Source organism: Epinephelus fuscoguttatus, linkage group LG1 (genome assembly GCF_011397635.1).
Source record: "Epinephelus fuscoguttatus linkage group LG1, E.fuscoguttatus.final_Chr_v1".
NCBI lineage: Eukaryota > Metazoa > Chordata > Actinopteri > Perciformes > Serranidae > Epinephelus > Epinephelus fuscoguttatus.
The window spans coordinates 20,068,921-20,086,075 of record NC_064752.1 but is presented as its reverse complement, the minus strand read 5'-3'; the positions used below and the strand labels follow the sequence as shown (position 1 = coordinate 20,086,075).

The 17,155-nt window shown below is 38.6% G+C and overlaps 1 protein-coding gene across 1 annotated transcript in view; it reads left to right on the top strand.

The window, feature by feature from the left end:
• col2a1b (collagen, type II, alpha 1b) overlaps positions 1 to 17,155 on the top strand; it is a 69,351-nt gene that overhangs the window by 42,695 nt on the left and 9,501 nt on the right. The window contains exons 32-43 of the mRNA XM_049577169.1: positions 782 to 826; positions 915 to 1,013; positions 4,942 to 5,049; positions 5,175 to 5,228; positions 5,383 to 5,436; positions 5,589 to 5,642; positions 5,920 to 5,973; positions 9,528 to 9,635; positions 9,778 to 9,831; positions 10,802 to 10,855; positions 11,445 to 11,606; positions 14,411 to 14,518. Of these exons, the coding sequence (XP_049433126.1) occupies positions 782 to 826; positions 915 to 1,013; positions 4,942 to 5,049; positions 5,175 to 5,228; positions 5,383 to 5,436; positions 5,589 to 5,642; positions 5,920 to 5,973; positions 9,528 to 9,635; positions 9,778 to 9,831; positions 10,802 to 10,855; positions 11,445 to 11,606; positions 14,411 to 14,518 (954 nt within the window). The remainder of the gene's footprint in view (positions 1 to 781; positions 827 to 914; positions 1,014 to 4,941; positions 5,050 to 5,174; positions 5,229 to 5,382; positions 5,437 to 5,588; positions 5,643 to 5,919; positions 5,974 to 9,527; positions 9,636 to 9,777; positions 9,832 to 10,801; positions 10,856 to 11,444; positions 11,607 to 14,410; positions 14,519 to 17,155) is intronic.

Sequence of the window (17,155 nt, the reverse complement as noted above, 5' to 3'; positions counted from 1 at the left end):
ACAGAGTTGACAAAAGGCCAACATTTTTACCATTTATTATACTATCACATAAAAGTGGAGTTCATTTGTGAAGATTATCTTACTGAACAAATCGTGCAAGTATCACAAATGTTTGTGTGCCACGGAGCTTATTCTTTACAATAATCCAAAATCCAATGGAAAAATCCTATAGGCTTTTTGACGAGAAAACCAGGGCGACACTAACTTCTGCGTCGGCTGACAGAAATTTGTGTGTAAAAAAAACAATAATTAAAGTTTGTAAAAAAAATAAATAAATAAATGAATAAAAAGTTTGCTAAAAATAAAATTAGTTCTTTGCTCCACCATTTCAGTGGTGCTGAACATTTTATTCCATAAATTAAATTAAATTAAATTAAATTAATAAATTATTATTTTTTAATGAATTGATAATCAATAAATGAAATTATGAAATCAATAAATTAAAATTAAATGTTACCTGAAATGTTGTTTTGTACTGAAGAAACATCTTCCTATTAAAACATTTTCATTTATTTCCAGAGTCATTTTACCATTCAAATCATTTCTGCATTGCTGTGAATGGAAAAGTGTAGCATTGAGATGTTTATATCCAGGTCCATTGTCCCTTTGATATATGTTTTTATACTTAATACATCCTGTTAATATCTTGCGCTTTCTCATACTTTCGGGTTAGCTTGGCCACTGCTGTAACCCAAGAAACAATAGTATGTAGTAGTAGTCGTACATTCATGGCCTGATTTGTCATATACTGATCCTGCACGTCTTCCTTGTCTCCTTTAAGGGTGTTCCTGGAGAGGGTGGAGCTGCTGGTGCTACTGGACCCAGAGTGAGTTGACAGTCTGTCTTTAACCTCACTTTTGTTTGACTGACTGATTGTCAAACATGCCGCTGATTGTCACTGTGTCGCCGTTCAGGGAGAGCGTGGTTTCCCTGGAGAGAGAGGAGCTGCTGGCCCCCAGGGTTTGCAGGGACCTCGTGGTCTGCCAGGAACTCCTGGAACTGACGGACCCAAGGTGAGTGTAGCATCTGGTGGAAAACCATCAAATTATGAAACGGTATCGCCTGAGGTGCAATCACACCACTGGCAATTAATCCTCTGTGGTCCCACTGCCAGTCTGTCCTTATCACATGCAGCAGCAACAATAATGTGTGTGTGTGTGTGTGTGTGTGTGTGTGTGTGTGTGATTAAATTATAATAACCTCAGGTGTTTGTGAGTTGAGCTGTGTTGAATGCATTCAGTGTTCTCCCAAAAAAAATTTTTATTTGAGGTGGTTAGCCGCCCAGATCCTCACATATCTTGTCTGTGATTTTTGGCTAGTAGATGATAATCTAATAAAAGTTTATGTGGGTTTTTTGTATGAAATAGCACCTCTGCTCAGTTAAACTGAAGGTTCATAAAACTCAATTTTTATGATAGTGTATTAATTTTTGGGCGTCTGAGGGATGTCAAGATGAATACAGCATAGAAATATGTTTCTGCTGCAGAAATTTACACTTATTCTTTTCAGACTTTGGTCTCATTTTTGCTTCTTTTTCCTGTAAATTACTGGATTTAACTCATTTTTTCAGGACTTATGTTGAACTGGTTACAACTAGGGATAGACCGATATGGATTTTTTAGGGCCGATGCTGATACCGATTTTTTTTCCATCACCCTTAGCCGATGACCGATTATGGACTGCTGATTTTCTTGAGCCGATATTTGGGGCCGATACTGATTATGCTCCCTCAATTTACATAAAAAAATGACACAATGATAACAAATATTACGGGTCTCAAGTTTAAAATAAGAAACATTTATTGAACAGTAAAAAATACTAAAACAAGATGGAAAGTTGAGGTAGAACAGGTAGAATATTATTATTATTATTATTATTATTATACATTCAAATAAGAAAAAGAGTTCAGTGCTCTTAAATCTTCCAGTAATGTCTTTATCAAATAAACAAATATTTAAGCTGAAGCATAAATAAAACAACAACTACTGTACACAGTAGGATTCAACAGCTTTGTTCAACTTAACCACATACTTTCAAATGAAAAAAAGTGCCCGGGAAAAATAAATCCGGGAACCCATGCGCGTATTGGCCGATGCCGATACAAGTAAAAAAACTCAAATATCGGCCCGATATATCGGCCAGCCGATGTATCGGTCTATCCTTAGTTACAACCCTTGGATATATGCAACATGTGACAATCAGGCATTGCTTTGTTTTCGAGTGCCAACTATGAACTAAATACCCTCAGTCTGATTCTGGCCAGAGAGCTCAGTTGCGAGTCACTCCCATCTCTTGCCCCTCATTTCCTGTTGGGTCTCTGCTGTTCATAAAGGCATACAAATGACACTGAAAAGTATTTTTTTAACAAGAAAATATAAGTATACATGTGAGCATACAGCACTGTCATCAGTGTGGGAAAGTTATTTTTAAAATGTATTTCACTACAGATTACTGAATGCATGCCCTAAAATGTAAGTGATGTATTCTAAATACTTTGGATTATTCTCCCGTCAGCCAGCTGGAACCTTGTTTAGGTTTTGCATTTAACTGAGGAGGTGTCATGTAGATAACTTCTCATTTGAGCTTCATAAATCAGCCATTCCTCATCCTGCAAAGCTTTCAAATCAAGCAACAGGAATTAATAGACAGGGCTTCCCACAAAAGTTCAGTTCAAAATGGCAGCACAGCGTCACTCATGGCCAGTTGGAACATTGCTATAGAAAAAAATGCAATCAAACTGACACTCACTTATGTTACATTCAGCTAGGACACAATGATAGAGCAAATAAACACAATAAATAAAGTAATCCCTTTGAGCTTTCTATTTTGACAGACAGTAAAAGTAACAGAATACAGTTACTCATATTTTGTATTGTAAATGCGTCATCATGCGTCATTCCATTACTTACCAGCCCTGCTAGTCACATATACATATAGATGAACAGGCTTGGTCATTGTACAGTAGGGCTGCAAATACTGATTATTTTCATTGTTGATTCATCTGTCAAATATTGTTTCGATTAATCACTTAGTTGTTTGGTCTATGAAATGTCAGTAAATGATGAAGAATGTCTAACGGTGTTTCCCAAAGCCCATGATGATTTCCTCAGAAGTCTTGTTTGGTCCACAACACACAAAGATATTCAGTTTACTGTCAGAGGAGTGAAGAGATCAGAAAATATTCACATTTAAGAAGCTGCAATCATAAAAGTTTGGCTTTTTTATCTTAAAAAATTGCACAAAGTGATTAATCTGTAATCAGATTAGTTGCAGATTAATTTAATAGTTGACAACTCATTTATTTATCATTGCAGTGCTATTGCACAAACAGTTTGTATATAGAAGCATACACACTCGGCACACACATATCTGGACATAAACATTACTAAATGATGGATATTGTACATATAAATAAGACAAACAAACAAGAGCAAACAAAAAGTTTTGTTGGACTGGTTGTTTTTTTGTTGTAGGTGTTCATTTTTTATGACATTAGCAGATACAACAGTCTTTATTTCAGGCGAGGCTTCTCACCTCTATTAAAAACATGTGGGAAACCCTGCGCAGAGTATTTATCATTTTAATAGAGGACTGCTTTGATGCTCACAATCAGAATTAAGTTTATTGCCAAGTAGGTTTTCACATACAAGAAATTTGCTTTGGTGTTTTGCTGCATGACATTAACATAAAGATGAAATTAAGAATAAAAGCAAGTATTACAGAAATCAAGAAACATAAATCTAGAACAGAATAAAATTACAATAAAAATATAGATCAATACGGTTGTTTCTCTTTACTTGCATTCAAATACTACATTTAGTGAGTTTATTAAATGTGACTATTTTTTTTTTTTTTTTTTTTTTAAGAATAAGATCTTCTGGCACCTCGGCGTATTTCCAATCAGGCTAGACAGTCACCTGCTTATCAGCCATCAACAAATTCCAGTCAGTGCAGGTAGTCGTCCCAACTGCACTGTGAGTGCAGGAAGCTCAAAGTGGCTAAAATTCTCACTTTTGGTCTGTTATCTGGTCAGATTTTAATCCCAGTTCATAGGTTTTCTACCCTGAAGGTCAGACAGGAGGGGATAGAGAGGATGAGGATTATAGAGCTGACATGATGGTGATGGCAGACGGACGAGCAGACAGTTTGAGGAGCTCGATTCTGAGAAAGATGCAGAGATGATGTGTTGCAAAAAGCAAATTGTACATTTGGCCGCTGCATTAGCAATGCAGTTTGAATGTGTTCGCAGCCAGCGTGCCCTGTGGTTACAGCTTAATGAGTGGAGACAGACAGCTGAGGCGGTGTTTGTGTGTCTGATCTCCAGGCTGAGGCTGCAGTAGAAAGCACTGCTGATAAGCCTGACAACTTCTGACCAGGAGTGGGCCCGCTGGAGCCACTTAAAAAAAATCAAAGTCTGTTTTTCCTTTCAGTACCTTGGCTTTGTTATGATTTTTTTTTTTTTTTTTTTTTAAATGATTTCTTATTAAATTACTAAATTAAATGTCAAAATGTTGAATCAAAAGGAGTAAGCGGGATTTCAGATATTTTTAATGTCTGGCAAAGTTTATTTGTCTGCACTTAAATTAAATTGTTTTGGTCAACAAAGTTGGCAAAAGGTTATTTTAATCGAGCAACTGAACAACCTGTGTCAGGTGAATAATATTAAACTGAGCTGTTTTAATTCTGTCAGTCCTCTGAGCAGAGCACGCTTAAACAAAGATGGCTGTAGGTTGAATAAGTCGAAGCCTTCTTACTCTGTGGCAGCACCATTTTTGTGTTTTTGACTCATGTATAAGTAAACACAGAATCTCTGCAAAAGCAATCTGAAAACACCCTCACACACCTGAAGCAGGCGCTTACACACATTTATATAATAGAATACAATGACCCTGAAGTAACTTTGCTGTCACTGCCTAATCATTTACTCCTGCTCCACATTAGGGAGCCATCGGACCCGCTGGTGCTGGTGGAGCTCAAGGACCCCCCGGCCTGCAGGGTATGCCTGGAGAGAGAGGAGCTGCCGGCATTCCTGGACCCAAAGGAGACAGAGTAAGCGACGATGGGAGCTAATGATTGAATATTTAAACATTTAATATGCAGAGTTTTCTCTCTTGATGTTAAATTGTGTGTCTATGCTTTTGTCAGGTGACTGACTTGTATTTATGTTCCCATAGGGTGACATTGGAGAGAAAGGACCCGAAGGTGCTCCCGGCAAAGACGGTGGTAGAGTAAGTGAATGTCATTGTGATAACAATAATTTCTCAGTGTGGCAGCAGCTCCACTCACATATTCATAAATGTTCAATCCTTTAAAATAGTTAGAATATTTGTTCCTACAAAGGGGAGTGTTACATTTTTGCACTCATACTGTTTCCTGTTTCAGGGTCTCACTGGTCCCATTGGTCCTCCTGGTCCTGGTGGTCCCAACGGTGAGAAGGTGAGTGTTATATCATTTTGATTATTATATATTTATTGGCAGTTTCTTTTATTAAACATGGGGCTTATCCAACTGTTTTTGACTGCACATCTATCTGAACCCACTGTTCACAGTTTAGCGTGTGTTCCTGATGCTACTGTGTTTTCTTATAGGGTGAAGCTGGTCCTGCTGGTCCCTCTGGAGCTCCTGGTACCCGCGGTGCTCCTGTAAGTGACACAGTTTAACCAGTATCAATTCATTCATATAATGGGATGCCATTTCATTAGATAAAAGCTTGAAGGAGGATTTTTTATATACAATAATTAAACCTGATTTACAAGTAGGTTTTTGCGTAGAGACAATCATTTTGTAAGAGTACAGATTATAGGTATAAAATAGTAGCTGTCTGTGTTGAAGTTTTTAACCCATTACCTTCCTTTCAGTGAGCACTGCAGCGTGAGCTAATGTCTGAGTGTTTGTTGCCTCTCTTCCTTCCTCTTTCAGGGTGACAGGGGTGAGACTGGACCTCCTGGGCCTGCTGGATTTGCTGGACCTCCTGTAAGTAACACTAATAACACCAACCAGCACTCTGCTCTGCAGAAGTCTGAAGAGCATGACTCCAGGGCTGTAAACTAGGACATATACATGACGGCCCTGTAGTCTTGTTCTTGACATGTCTACAGATCTTGAAATCTTAATTTTAAAACAAATGTTATATTGTAGATATCTTTGTAGATTTTCTGTTCAGTCATAAATATTTCTAAGGTTAAGGTGGTGTATATAACTCTGGAGAAAGATAAATGATGTTGAGTCTCATTCCAAGGTCGTCAAATACCAAAGCTGTGAGTTAATGGTTCAATCCAACTGCCAGCACAAAGTGTAGACATTTGACGACCTGGGAATTTATTTTTTATTTTACCAGGAAGAGATCAAAATCTTTTCAAGAGAGACCTGGGCATGGTAGCAGCTGTGCAGAATCACAGCATAAAATACAACATACACAACATGATATTAAAAAAAAATCAAAATAAAACAGGAGAACAGCTGTGATCCCTCAAGAAGAGTGACCACATGCCTCCATCACTAAGTTCTTTATGATGGAGGGAGACTCAGTGATTGACTGTTTTTCTCCACAGTCACAGACAGCACCTTAAAGGATATTTTACCAATACTCTCACCTTAATTTTTATGATCTGAGGTGAATCTATTTAGAGAACAGAATATAAGAATTGCATCTTATAAATACTGCTAAATAACACTCAGTATATGTGTGAATTCAGTTAGAATCAAATGTACGTCAAGCCCCTCGGTTGCTCAGTGGGTAGGGTTGTCATCCCATGTATAAAGGCAGCATACTTGCCACAGTGGCTGCAGGTTTGATTCCAGCCTGCGACCCTTTGCTGCAGGTCATCTCTTCTCTCTACCCCCATTTCACACTTAAATACTGTCGTGTTTAATAAAGGCAAACACCAAAAAAAAATTAAAAATACTTTTGCATGAATTAAACCTAACAATACAAATAGTTGCGCACTTTTTAAAACTATTAACATAAAAGGAAAAATTAAAGGATCTGATTAAAGCACAGCGGATATACAAAACATAACCTAAACACTAGACAGTTATATTTATTATTTCATTCTCTCGATAAGAAAACGGATAGAAGACCTCACCTCATGTTTTGTTACCTGACAAATGAGACGCCATCTTAAATGGATTATTTTCTTTCATCAAAAGAGTTATGAGCTGAGAGACGACACACATCAACATTACACAGCTTTTCTTATTTCAGACCTGTCTATTATTATTATCTGGAACCAGTTGGATATCTAATTGTCTTTACTTCTGTTTGAGGCCTCTGTGAGTCATTTTGTGTGTTGAAATATGTCTTGTCAACCTCAATGTGTTAGTCTGTGGAGAGAAATTAGGGTGTAGACAGTTGGAAGTCTTCACATCACTCATCCATTTAGTTCCTCCCCAAAACCTCCAGGCAGACACTGAATAAATGTTTTTAATAAGCTGCATCCTTTCAAATGGATTTTCATCTATAGTTTTGTGACAACACAATTTATCTTTTTTGTCTCGGTCGCGCTATGATTAATTATTGAATTTATGTCAGGATGAATAACACCACAAGGTGTCTAAATCATTTTTGGTTCACAGCTAACAGACTGTAACATCACAGCTCATCACCACACAGACTGAAAACAGACATGAGTGCTACGTAAAACATCGGCAGCTCTTATTAAATATTTTGAAATCAGAGTTCACAGTTCTGTCGCACTCACTTCAGTCATGTTTTGTGTGAAAGAAAAATCACCAGAGAGGGGAAAGGAAAAGAAAGTTTATGAGTGTATTTCCTCTACAGTAAACAGCTGCCACTTTGAAGGAAGTGTGTGTAACCTATGCTGAACACGAGCCGCTCAGGCGACAAGTAACAGTCACACAATAATAATAAAATTCACAGCATGTTTTAACCTGACAAAATATTCCACTTCAGTCCACATTTGCTCGTGTTTAGACTTTCAAAAGAAACATTTTAACCACAGTCCAAAAACTTTGCTCTCCCACTTGCCGCGCACAAAGGGAGGCATGCACCTGTGTTAACAGGGGGCAGCAGCAAAATAACAGCACAATGAATTACTTTTATTCATTAAAGTAAATCGATTTAATTTTCTTTTTAAATAAAGAGGCTAACTCATTTAATCCGATGAATCACTTTATTCAAATTGAGGATTTTGTTCAAGGATTTTTTAGGGTGGTGACGTAAAATATGACAATAGACACTGGAAATTTGAAGGTTCATTCGAAACCCTTCATACAACCTTCAGATGTAAAAAAAACTTGCACTTGTATTGCACCTTTCTAGTCGTCCGACCACTCAAAACGCTTTTTCACTATGTTACATTCACCCATTCACACACTGGCAGCCGAGGCTACCATACACGCTGCAAACATTCACATACTCACACACCAATGGAACAGCTAATCAGGAGCAATCTGGGGTTCAGTATCCTGCCCTATCCTACTTCAACATGCAGACCAGAGGAGCCAGGCATCGAACTCCGGATCTTCCAATAGGTGGACAACTGGCTCTACCTCTGAGCCACAGCCGCCCTATGACTGTAATCGTAGCTGTATCTAACTAGTGTGTAATAAAGTGAGCATGAGTTTGTTTTATTGCTCATGACTCCAACTTTTTTATTTAGAAGATTTAGAGGAGGAAGAATATGTTATTTCTTCTTTCAAAATTTACATAGTCTCACTTAAAATTTCTGAGAGTTCAAATCTTCAGTGTAGATTAGTAAAATATAATCTGAGTCTCGTTTATCAGTCGTGTGCTCGGTACTTCCCAAACATGCATTTTTGCTAAAACTGAACTGAAGCTTTTCTATTCTTTCTTCAAAGCCAGACTCCAGCACTAAGGTTTTTTTTAGCAAAAATATATTGTTGAGGAAGAACTGAGCACACGACTGGATAAATGAGATTTAGATTATTCTGCAGGAGCTGCGTGAGAGTTTGTAAACAAATGGTTTGGTCCCCAATTGATCAATAAATCATGTGGTCACTGTTTTCCGTGGAGTCATGTGAGAAAAACAAAGTTGCCGTTACAAATTCAACGTAACACGATGATTATTGCTTTACAATACTCTGTGGGTGACATATTTCTTTAAGAGCTTTAATGTGTCTTGGCTTCTTATTGGCCACTGATGATTTGATTGGGATTTAAAGGATACATTTCTATATGCATAGCTCAAGCATTGCACTTCTACAAAGTTGGGAGGCAGGAGGTGCATTAAAACAACTGAAAAAGCAGCAGAAAATAAGATATCCTGACTTTTTGTTCTTTGAATATGTCATACCCCAAACTCAAGCATCTTTCCAGGGCCATTGAAGACACATATTAGTGTTTTCACAGGCTGAGCTGTATGAACAATCACTATTTAAACTGACCCTTTTTTTGTGTAAAATCAGTGGTGTCCCCTTATAACTTAAGTTTTGTAGGGAACCATGAAGAACCATCAACCTCAATTTTAAACAAATTGCTCAAATATTTGTTTTGTTAACAGCTGAAATATTTCATTTATTCAGCTCTTTCTGTCTTGTCATTTCAGGGTGCTGACGGTCAGCCAGGACTCAAGGGAGAGCAGGGAGAATCTGGACAGAAGGGTGACGCTGGTGCCCCTGGACCCCAAGGACCCTCTGGTGCCCCCGGACCTGCAGTGGGTGTTTTTGTTTTCTTGCTTTGCCTAAAACCTAAATTATCAGGGTTTATAACTTATGTGGGGTTAAAATTCAGATTTATTATTAATAAAACATAAAATAAATGCCAGACAGTAACCTACAGTATGTTTTCTGTTCCAGGGTCCTACCGGTGTTTCTGGACCCAAAGGTGCTCGTGGTGCTCAGGGACCTCCTGTAAGTGACCTTTTAAAATTATCTTTATTGTTAGCAGTGTTTTATTTTTGTCTCACAGTGAATAAAGTAGCTGAAAGCCATATTTGAGTAAAAGCACAGATATCTTACCAGAAAATGACTCACATATTAGAATATTACTTGAGTAAAAGTCTTAGAATATCTGATATTTACTGTACTTAAGTATCATAAGTAATTTTATCATATTAAATGTAACAAAGTATTGAAACGAAAAGTGCAGGTAAATGCTGGTAATAAGAAAGCAAGCAGTCAGGATTCTGAGGATTATGAAGTTTATTTCTTTTTAACAGGTACACCACCATAAAAATGGAGCGCACATTACACTTTAAGAAAAAGGTCTTTTTTACACCTTAAAGGATTTGAAGTAAACCTTTGACCTCCAGGGCTGACACACTGCAGTGGAGCAGTCACCCCGCAGTTACCTGTCACAAATCTTTATCTCCTTCAATCATGACTCACCCTCTCTGCTGTGGGACGCCATTTTCTGCTTCCATCATGACGCCGGTCTCGTTGTCAAGTGGAATGTAGTCGTTAGCGTGTACCAGCTAATCTGACATGCAGATCAGCCGCCTGGGCTTAACTGCAAATCCAAATTTAAGTCTTGTTTACACCTGCCCTTATGTGATTAACCTTTGATCTGTCCACTGATTCACCAAAGCTTCCGGTCTTATTTTGTAGCAATGAGTAACAACAAGCCTTAGGAAGTAGAGATAACATCAGCACTTGAGTAAGATGCTTTTACTCCAATACATAGAAATGTTTTAGAATAAAACAATATATTTTATTTAGGAAATATAGTGGAGTAAAAATGAATTTTGACTGAAATATAAAAACTCAAGTAAAGTATAGATACTCAAAGGAACAAAGGATTATAACTTTGTTTCATATCACTACTGAGCACATGCATAATTTGTTTCTTTCTGGCTTTTTGTAACGAACCTTTCTCTTGCAGGGTGCCACTGGTTTCCCTGGAGCTGCTGGCCGAGTTGGACCCCCTGGTCCCAATGTAAGTTCACAAATACACCCAACTGCTTTGGCCTGGTCCATGTCCATAGAATAGATAGAGATGCTGATATTGCTACATATTTTTTTTAAAAAAAGTTTGTAGTCTACCATATTTTAACCTGGACTTCTAGAATAGGTAAACATAATTCAGGCTTCAGTGGGCTTCATTTATGTTTTGTAAGCAAAGGTGCAGCAGAGCAGATACAGGAATGTTTTCTAAATGCCACCTGACTTACTGTCACTTAAGACGTCTTTTTAATTTGCACCTGTGCAGCATTTATTCATGCAGTTTCAACACCTTCACACTACCAAAATAGTATGTCTGACACAGTGGCAGCTGTTCACAGCTAATATGAGATATGTGTTATCAAAAGTAATTTAGAGATGTACAGACACCCAGGAGCTCATTAAGATTATAGAAATGTAACATCTGTGTTTCAATAATCCCGCAGGCTCTGTCCGTAGACACAATGTGTGGATGTGTATGGAAGCTTGTGCACAAAAGAATTTACATGTATTACAATGTAGACTTATTTCATGCTTGTCATCTCATTTCATGTATGTTAAATTATTCTCCTCACATGTTCTAGGGTAATCCTGGACCTGCTGGTCCTGCTGGCCCCCCTGGTAAAGATGGACCCAAGGGTGTGAGGGGTGATGGTGGACCCCCAGGCAGACAGGGTGACGCTGGGCTCCGCGGCCCTGCTGGGACTCCTGGAGAGAAGGGAGATGCTGGAGAGGATGGTCCCCCTGTGAGTTTGTCATGACTTAATCATATTCCTCCGTATAACACTTGAGATGCTTGTGGGCTTTTACATAAGCTCTAACTTCTTGACCTTGTGACACTTGAAATGCCACTCCAATCCCTCCAGCACCCACATATTTACCCACTCGCTCTCTTCCTCTCCAGACAGCACATCCCCTTGAACAAGTCAAGGTGAACATAGGTGTCCATTATAGAGAGGGAAAAAATGGTTAAATGTGTTTGTTTTCTACATTTCTGTCGACTTTTACGTAGCCCTGTCAGCCGAAAGAGCCAATTTCATCAGTAATGGACAGCAGTCGAGCAAACTCTCCATTAATACACAGAGCTGTCAGTGTCCATCACAGGTTGTAATAGCAGACCAAGACATATGACAACACAGGGCAGCACAGGCTCAGTGACAGACTAATGACAGGACCCCAGGCTTTTACCTTGCCATGCGACACACACACACACGCGCGCGCGCGCACGCACACACAAACATACCCCTCATAAAGGCATGTCGAGTCCCTGTCAAGGTAATGACACACCACAGATGATTGCATACTCACACGTGAAGATAGCTGCTGCGTTGACACGCTCCCTATCTATAGATCACATATATGAAATCTTAAACCATTTATCAGCACATCAAGTCTTTGTCAGTTGAACGATCACATCTCAGGTGTCAGTCAGCATTTATCGTGATCATGGGTTCAGGGAGCTTTCACTGTGCCACCGCAGGATGTGTGGCAGACTGTGCCGTGGTGTGGATGAAGCAGACCTGAGAGCTGACTGAGAGATCGATGTTGATGTTTGTTGTTGTGAAAATCTCAGGTGAAGCGAATGACATGAGATATAAATCAAGTACAGAAAACAGAATGACTGAAGCAGAAATTCCGAAAAAAGAACAGAATGAAAATAAAACACAGTCATAAAGTTGGCTACACTCTGTTGTATTGAGCACATGTCAACAAATGTTGCCTGGCAACTGACGACAAAACTCCACGAAGTCACTGCTCCTGGCCAAGAAATAGTCTGGCACATAATCCCCCTTAAAACCACAAATTACCGTAATTAAACTACAGGATTTTTACAGATTAAATGAGCGGGATGTAACATGTTAATCAGTGAGGTTTACAGATGCTGGTAGGTACAGAGTCATACTAGCTATTTCACACATTGAAATAAATGGGATAGAGAGGACACTGAGCTGTTTGCTGTGGTCATTTGTCTAGTACAACAGAAAACAGTGACTGTTGTTAGTTGTTATAGTGACATCTCACGTCAGTCAGGCCGTAAAGTGTGTCAAACTTACTAGTTTGAGAACAGTGTGTGCTGAGCGGTGGCTGTCCCTCCTTTTTCAGAGGCCAGGCTTTTAACTAGAACCAAAAGACTTGATGACATCACTCCAGTTTTAGCCTCTTCACACTGGCTCCCAGTATGTTTTAGAACAGAAAAAAAATTTTTACTGATTACTCTTAAGGCTCTTCTTGGTCTGTGTCCCAGCTATATCTCCGACTTCTTAGTACCATACACACCAGGACGTACTTTGTGGTCCTCGGGCAGAGTTCTTTTGTCTGTTCCAGAGGCCCGGCTTCAAAATAATGGGGACAGTGTTTGCTGTCAGGGTCCCGAGGCTCTGGAACAGTCTGCCCGAGGAAATCGGGTCAGCTGAGTCAGTGATCTCTTTTAAGTCCCTTCTTGAAACTTACTTTTATCGGAGAGAGCCTTTCCTGTTTTTACTTAAGTTTTAAGATCATTTCGTTTTAGTTTTTACTGAAGTGTACTAAAGTGTTTTTATCAGTTCTTTTAAATGTTAAAAGTTTTAATGTCTTGTCTGTTTTAATTATTGACATGTAAAACACGTTTTAACTGTTTTGAAAAGCACTTTTAAGGCAGCTACAGCTCGAACACACATGAAATTAGTGGCAAAAGAAAACAGAAACAGGTAAATAACAGTTACAGTAATAAATTGAAAGAAGCAGAATGCTCATTTTAAAATGTAGTACTTTACAGCTTGTTTTGTTGTCACTGTCAAACCCTCACCTCAGTGAGTTCACAACTTGCTGCAGTTTGGTTTGTTTATACCGGAGTTTATAGGAAACTTTGCCCGCTACAACGGTTGCAGTGGTGAAATATGTGCCCTGACCACCTTTCTAGTCCGTTCTACTCTCATTTATTTCTATGATTTCCCCTTAGCTGTCATTAGTCTTTGTGCTAAGCTGAGCTGAGACTGTAGCTTCATCTTTATGTACAACTGAGAGTGGCATTGAGTGAATAAGCGTCTTGCCCAGAGTGTCAAACTGTTTCTTCAAGATGTGGATACCTTCTTGTGTTAAAAAATGTCACACTATTATAGGTATTATATAGGTATGTGTGTTAAGGTCAGGTCCAGATAGCTGTGTAGTTACAAAATTAGTTTTTTTTATCATTTATATTTATTTGAGTTATTTGTGTTGTATATTTAAATGGACCGAGGGGGTGTATCGTCTTATATTAGCTCATCACAGATACATTGTACACAGCATCTGTGTCAGTGACAAGATACTTCAGTACAGAAATGCCAAAGAAGTAATGTAGTAATGAGAGGTCGTTTAAAACTGTTTCAGTACAGTACAGTCCACCAGAAAACATTCAGGCTATCAGAATTTATCAGTATAGTTGTATATTATGTCTGTAATAACAAGACTGTTCTATACATGATGAAAATAAAGACAAAAAACACAACCATTGATAAATCATACCAAATATTTTTACTGTTGATACATTTGCCACACATTAATTCCCTCTTTTCTTCTTCTCCTCTATCAGGGTCCCCTGGGTCCTTCAGGTCCTCAGGGTCTGGCTGGTCAGCGTGGTATCGTCGGTCTGCCCGGACAGCGTGGTGAGAGAGGTTTCCCTGGTCTTCCCGGACCTTCTGTAAGTAACATGCTGTTTGCTTTGTCATTTATGTTGATGTCCAAATTAGGGCTGCAACTTATATTTATTTTCAGTATTGATGACCTCAGAGCCCAACGGGGCATCTTCAAATGTATTGATTTGTGGGAGTGTACAACATATTCAATTCAAAATAATTGAGCTAAAACATTTTGATTAATCAATAGAATACTGACTCAAGTCATCCAACTGATTGACAGAATATTATAACAGTTATTTTGCTGATTACACACAGTACGTTTTTTTTTTAGCAAAAATCCTCAAATCCTCAGCTTAACTGTGCGTATTTGCTGCTTTTCTTTGTCTTACATGACTGTGACTTTAAGTTCTGCAACTGAGGATCTCCACTGCCACTTGAACACTTCATGGATCAAAGGATCAATGACTAATTGAGAAAATAACTGGCAGAATAACTGATGCTGAACATGATAGTAAATTGCGGCCTAATACAGTAATATGATGTGGTAAAAAAAGGAGAAAAGCAGTTAGTTGTCACAGTTGAGAAACTGGAACTCACAAATATTTGGCTTTTTTTGCTTGAGAAGAGATTGATCGATGACAAAAACTGTTGTCAATTATAGGGCTGCACAATATAAGGAAAATGTATACAATAATATTTAATGTTGTGATCGTGATATTACTTGCAATCAGGGCTGTCAAGCGATTTTAAAAATTAATCTAATTAATTACATGCTCTGTGATTAGTTAATCTAAATTAATCGCATGCGTCAACTTTTGCTGTGAAAGTATTTAAAAAATGTCAGTTCCAATGAATTTTGGCAGATGTGTCATAGTACAGCTGCTGGGTTTTGGACACAATTGTCCCCCCTTTCCTCTACCAGGTTGGTTGCTAAATGCTTTGCGTTGAGGTGATTATTTCAGGCCTGAAGTACTCCAATGGTACAAGAATTCCTTACTGCAGAAATTGCAGAGAACGTTGACCCTATTAACAGTGTCATTTCAACATTTTTTTTTTTTTAATTTAAACGTTCATTCACATTCATTCATTCATTCATTCAGCGTTGTCTCGTCTATGTCCATCATGTGACAAAGCCACTGTGGCACACATTATTTTTTCTGTGATTAATTGATTGAAATTAGTGCTTTTTTTGACAGCCGTACTCGCGATATAAACACATACCTTAAAATGCACTCAGTTCTGCCTTTATCATGCTTTCAGTATACTGCTAAAATACAATAAATTGCTAGCTGAATTAAAAAATGAAATTATTTTCAACATTCTTTTATTGAACTAATTGAAAAGTTAACTGAAGCACAAAAGGCACCAATGAAAAAATTATATGTTCAAGTCCAAGCGAACGCAAAAAATCTCTGAGTGCAGTATTGAAGCCTTTCACAATATAAAAACAGTATTTTGTGGAGCCAAGTTGATTACGTGTCTGCCAGCCGAGTGTTTCAGCACTAGAGCAAAGTACTCCTACTGACATCTTTATTGGTTGGAGGGAAGATTTCTAAACGTTGGACGGTAAATGCAGAGTTTATTACAACATGATATGCTTCTCTTTGCAGCGAGTGACACACTGTCAGCTGCTAACCTTAGATAACAAAAGAGGCTGTAAACTAAAAATGTACTCATGAGTCTCCCCTAAGTGCACAATGCCTAATGTTTTGTTACTTGGTACAAGAGAAAGTAGACACAGACGGGCCCTGGACTGTCAGTCTGCTGTGGCCTAATTGGATCACAGTCACATCACGTCATGCATGAGAGCAGCCAGGACTTTTCTCCTGGTGAACTGACTCCATTTGATGTACAGTGTGACATGTGACAAGAAGGCTCCCCTGCTCACATCTCACACTATTTGATATGTGACATGAGCCACATCCCTGACTTACAGCATCTCAGTGGGCATGTCCTTTCCGTTAATTATTCATCAGTACGCATAAAAGGGATGCCAAGAAAGAAGCGATGACACCAAAAGTTACTCAGGAATGTTTCAAACAGAGAAGATGCTTTTAATAGCAGAAGGTTTAACTACAGATACACTTAAGGTTTTGTTTCCTCCCTCTGAAGGAAGCAGGTGCTGCGAGTTTGAGCCTGTCCTCAAACCACTGTTTCTCGATTGAGGAAATATTTCGTGCCATGTTCAATAAAGCAGTCTGGCAATCAATTTTCAGGTCACTGACTGTCATCAGGCTCAGTCATGGCTGAATTTGCATTTCAGATGAGCTGTGTAAAAGATAATTGATGGTTTTCTCCTTCATTAAGGCATCAGCATGAACTTTCCAACACCTGACTGGAAGTAAACACCATCAGAGCTTTGATTGATAAGCCAAGCAGTTGGCAAAATCATACTGTATTTTATATCATCATAGAACAGCCTTTGGGGCTGTGTGGTGTCTATGTGTTTTTTACCTGGCGAACATCCGACTGGGACCAAAATGTTTATGCATTTAAGTAACTTTGCTGTTTGGAGTCAGCCATTCGTCGCCGCTCTTTTCATCGATGATCTGGATACGTATCCAAAACTACTGATCAATACGTTTCTAAATAAATCTGGGAAGACTAAAAGGCCAAGCAGTTTCAAAAACATGCTGCATTTCTACCTAGTTTTAATTGCTGTTAACAGGGAGTCTGGGGAGGCAGCAGTGGTGTCCCCA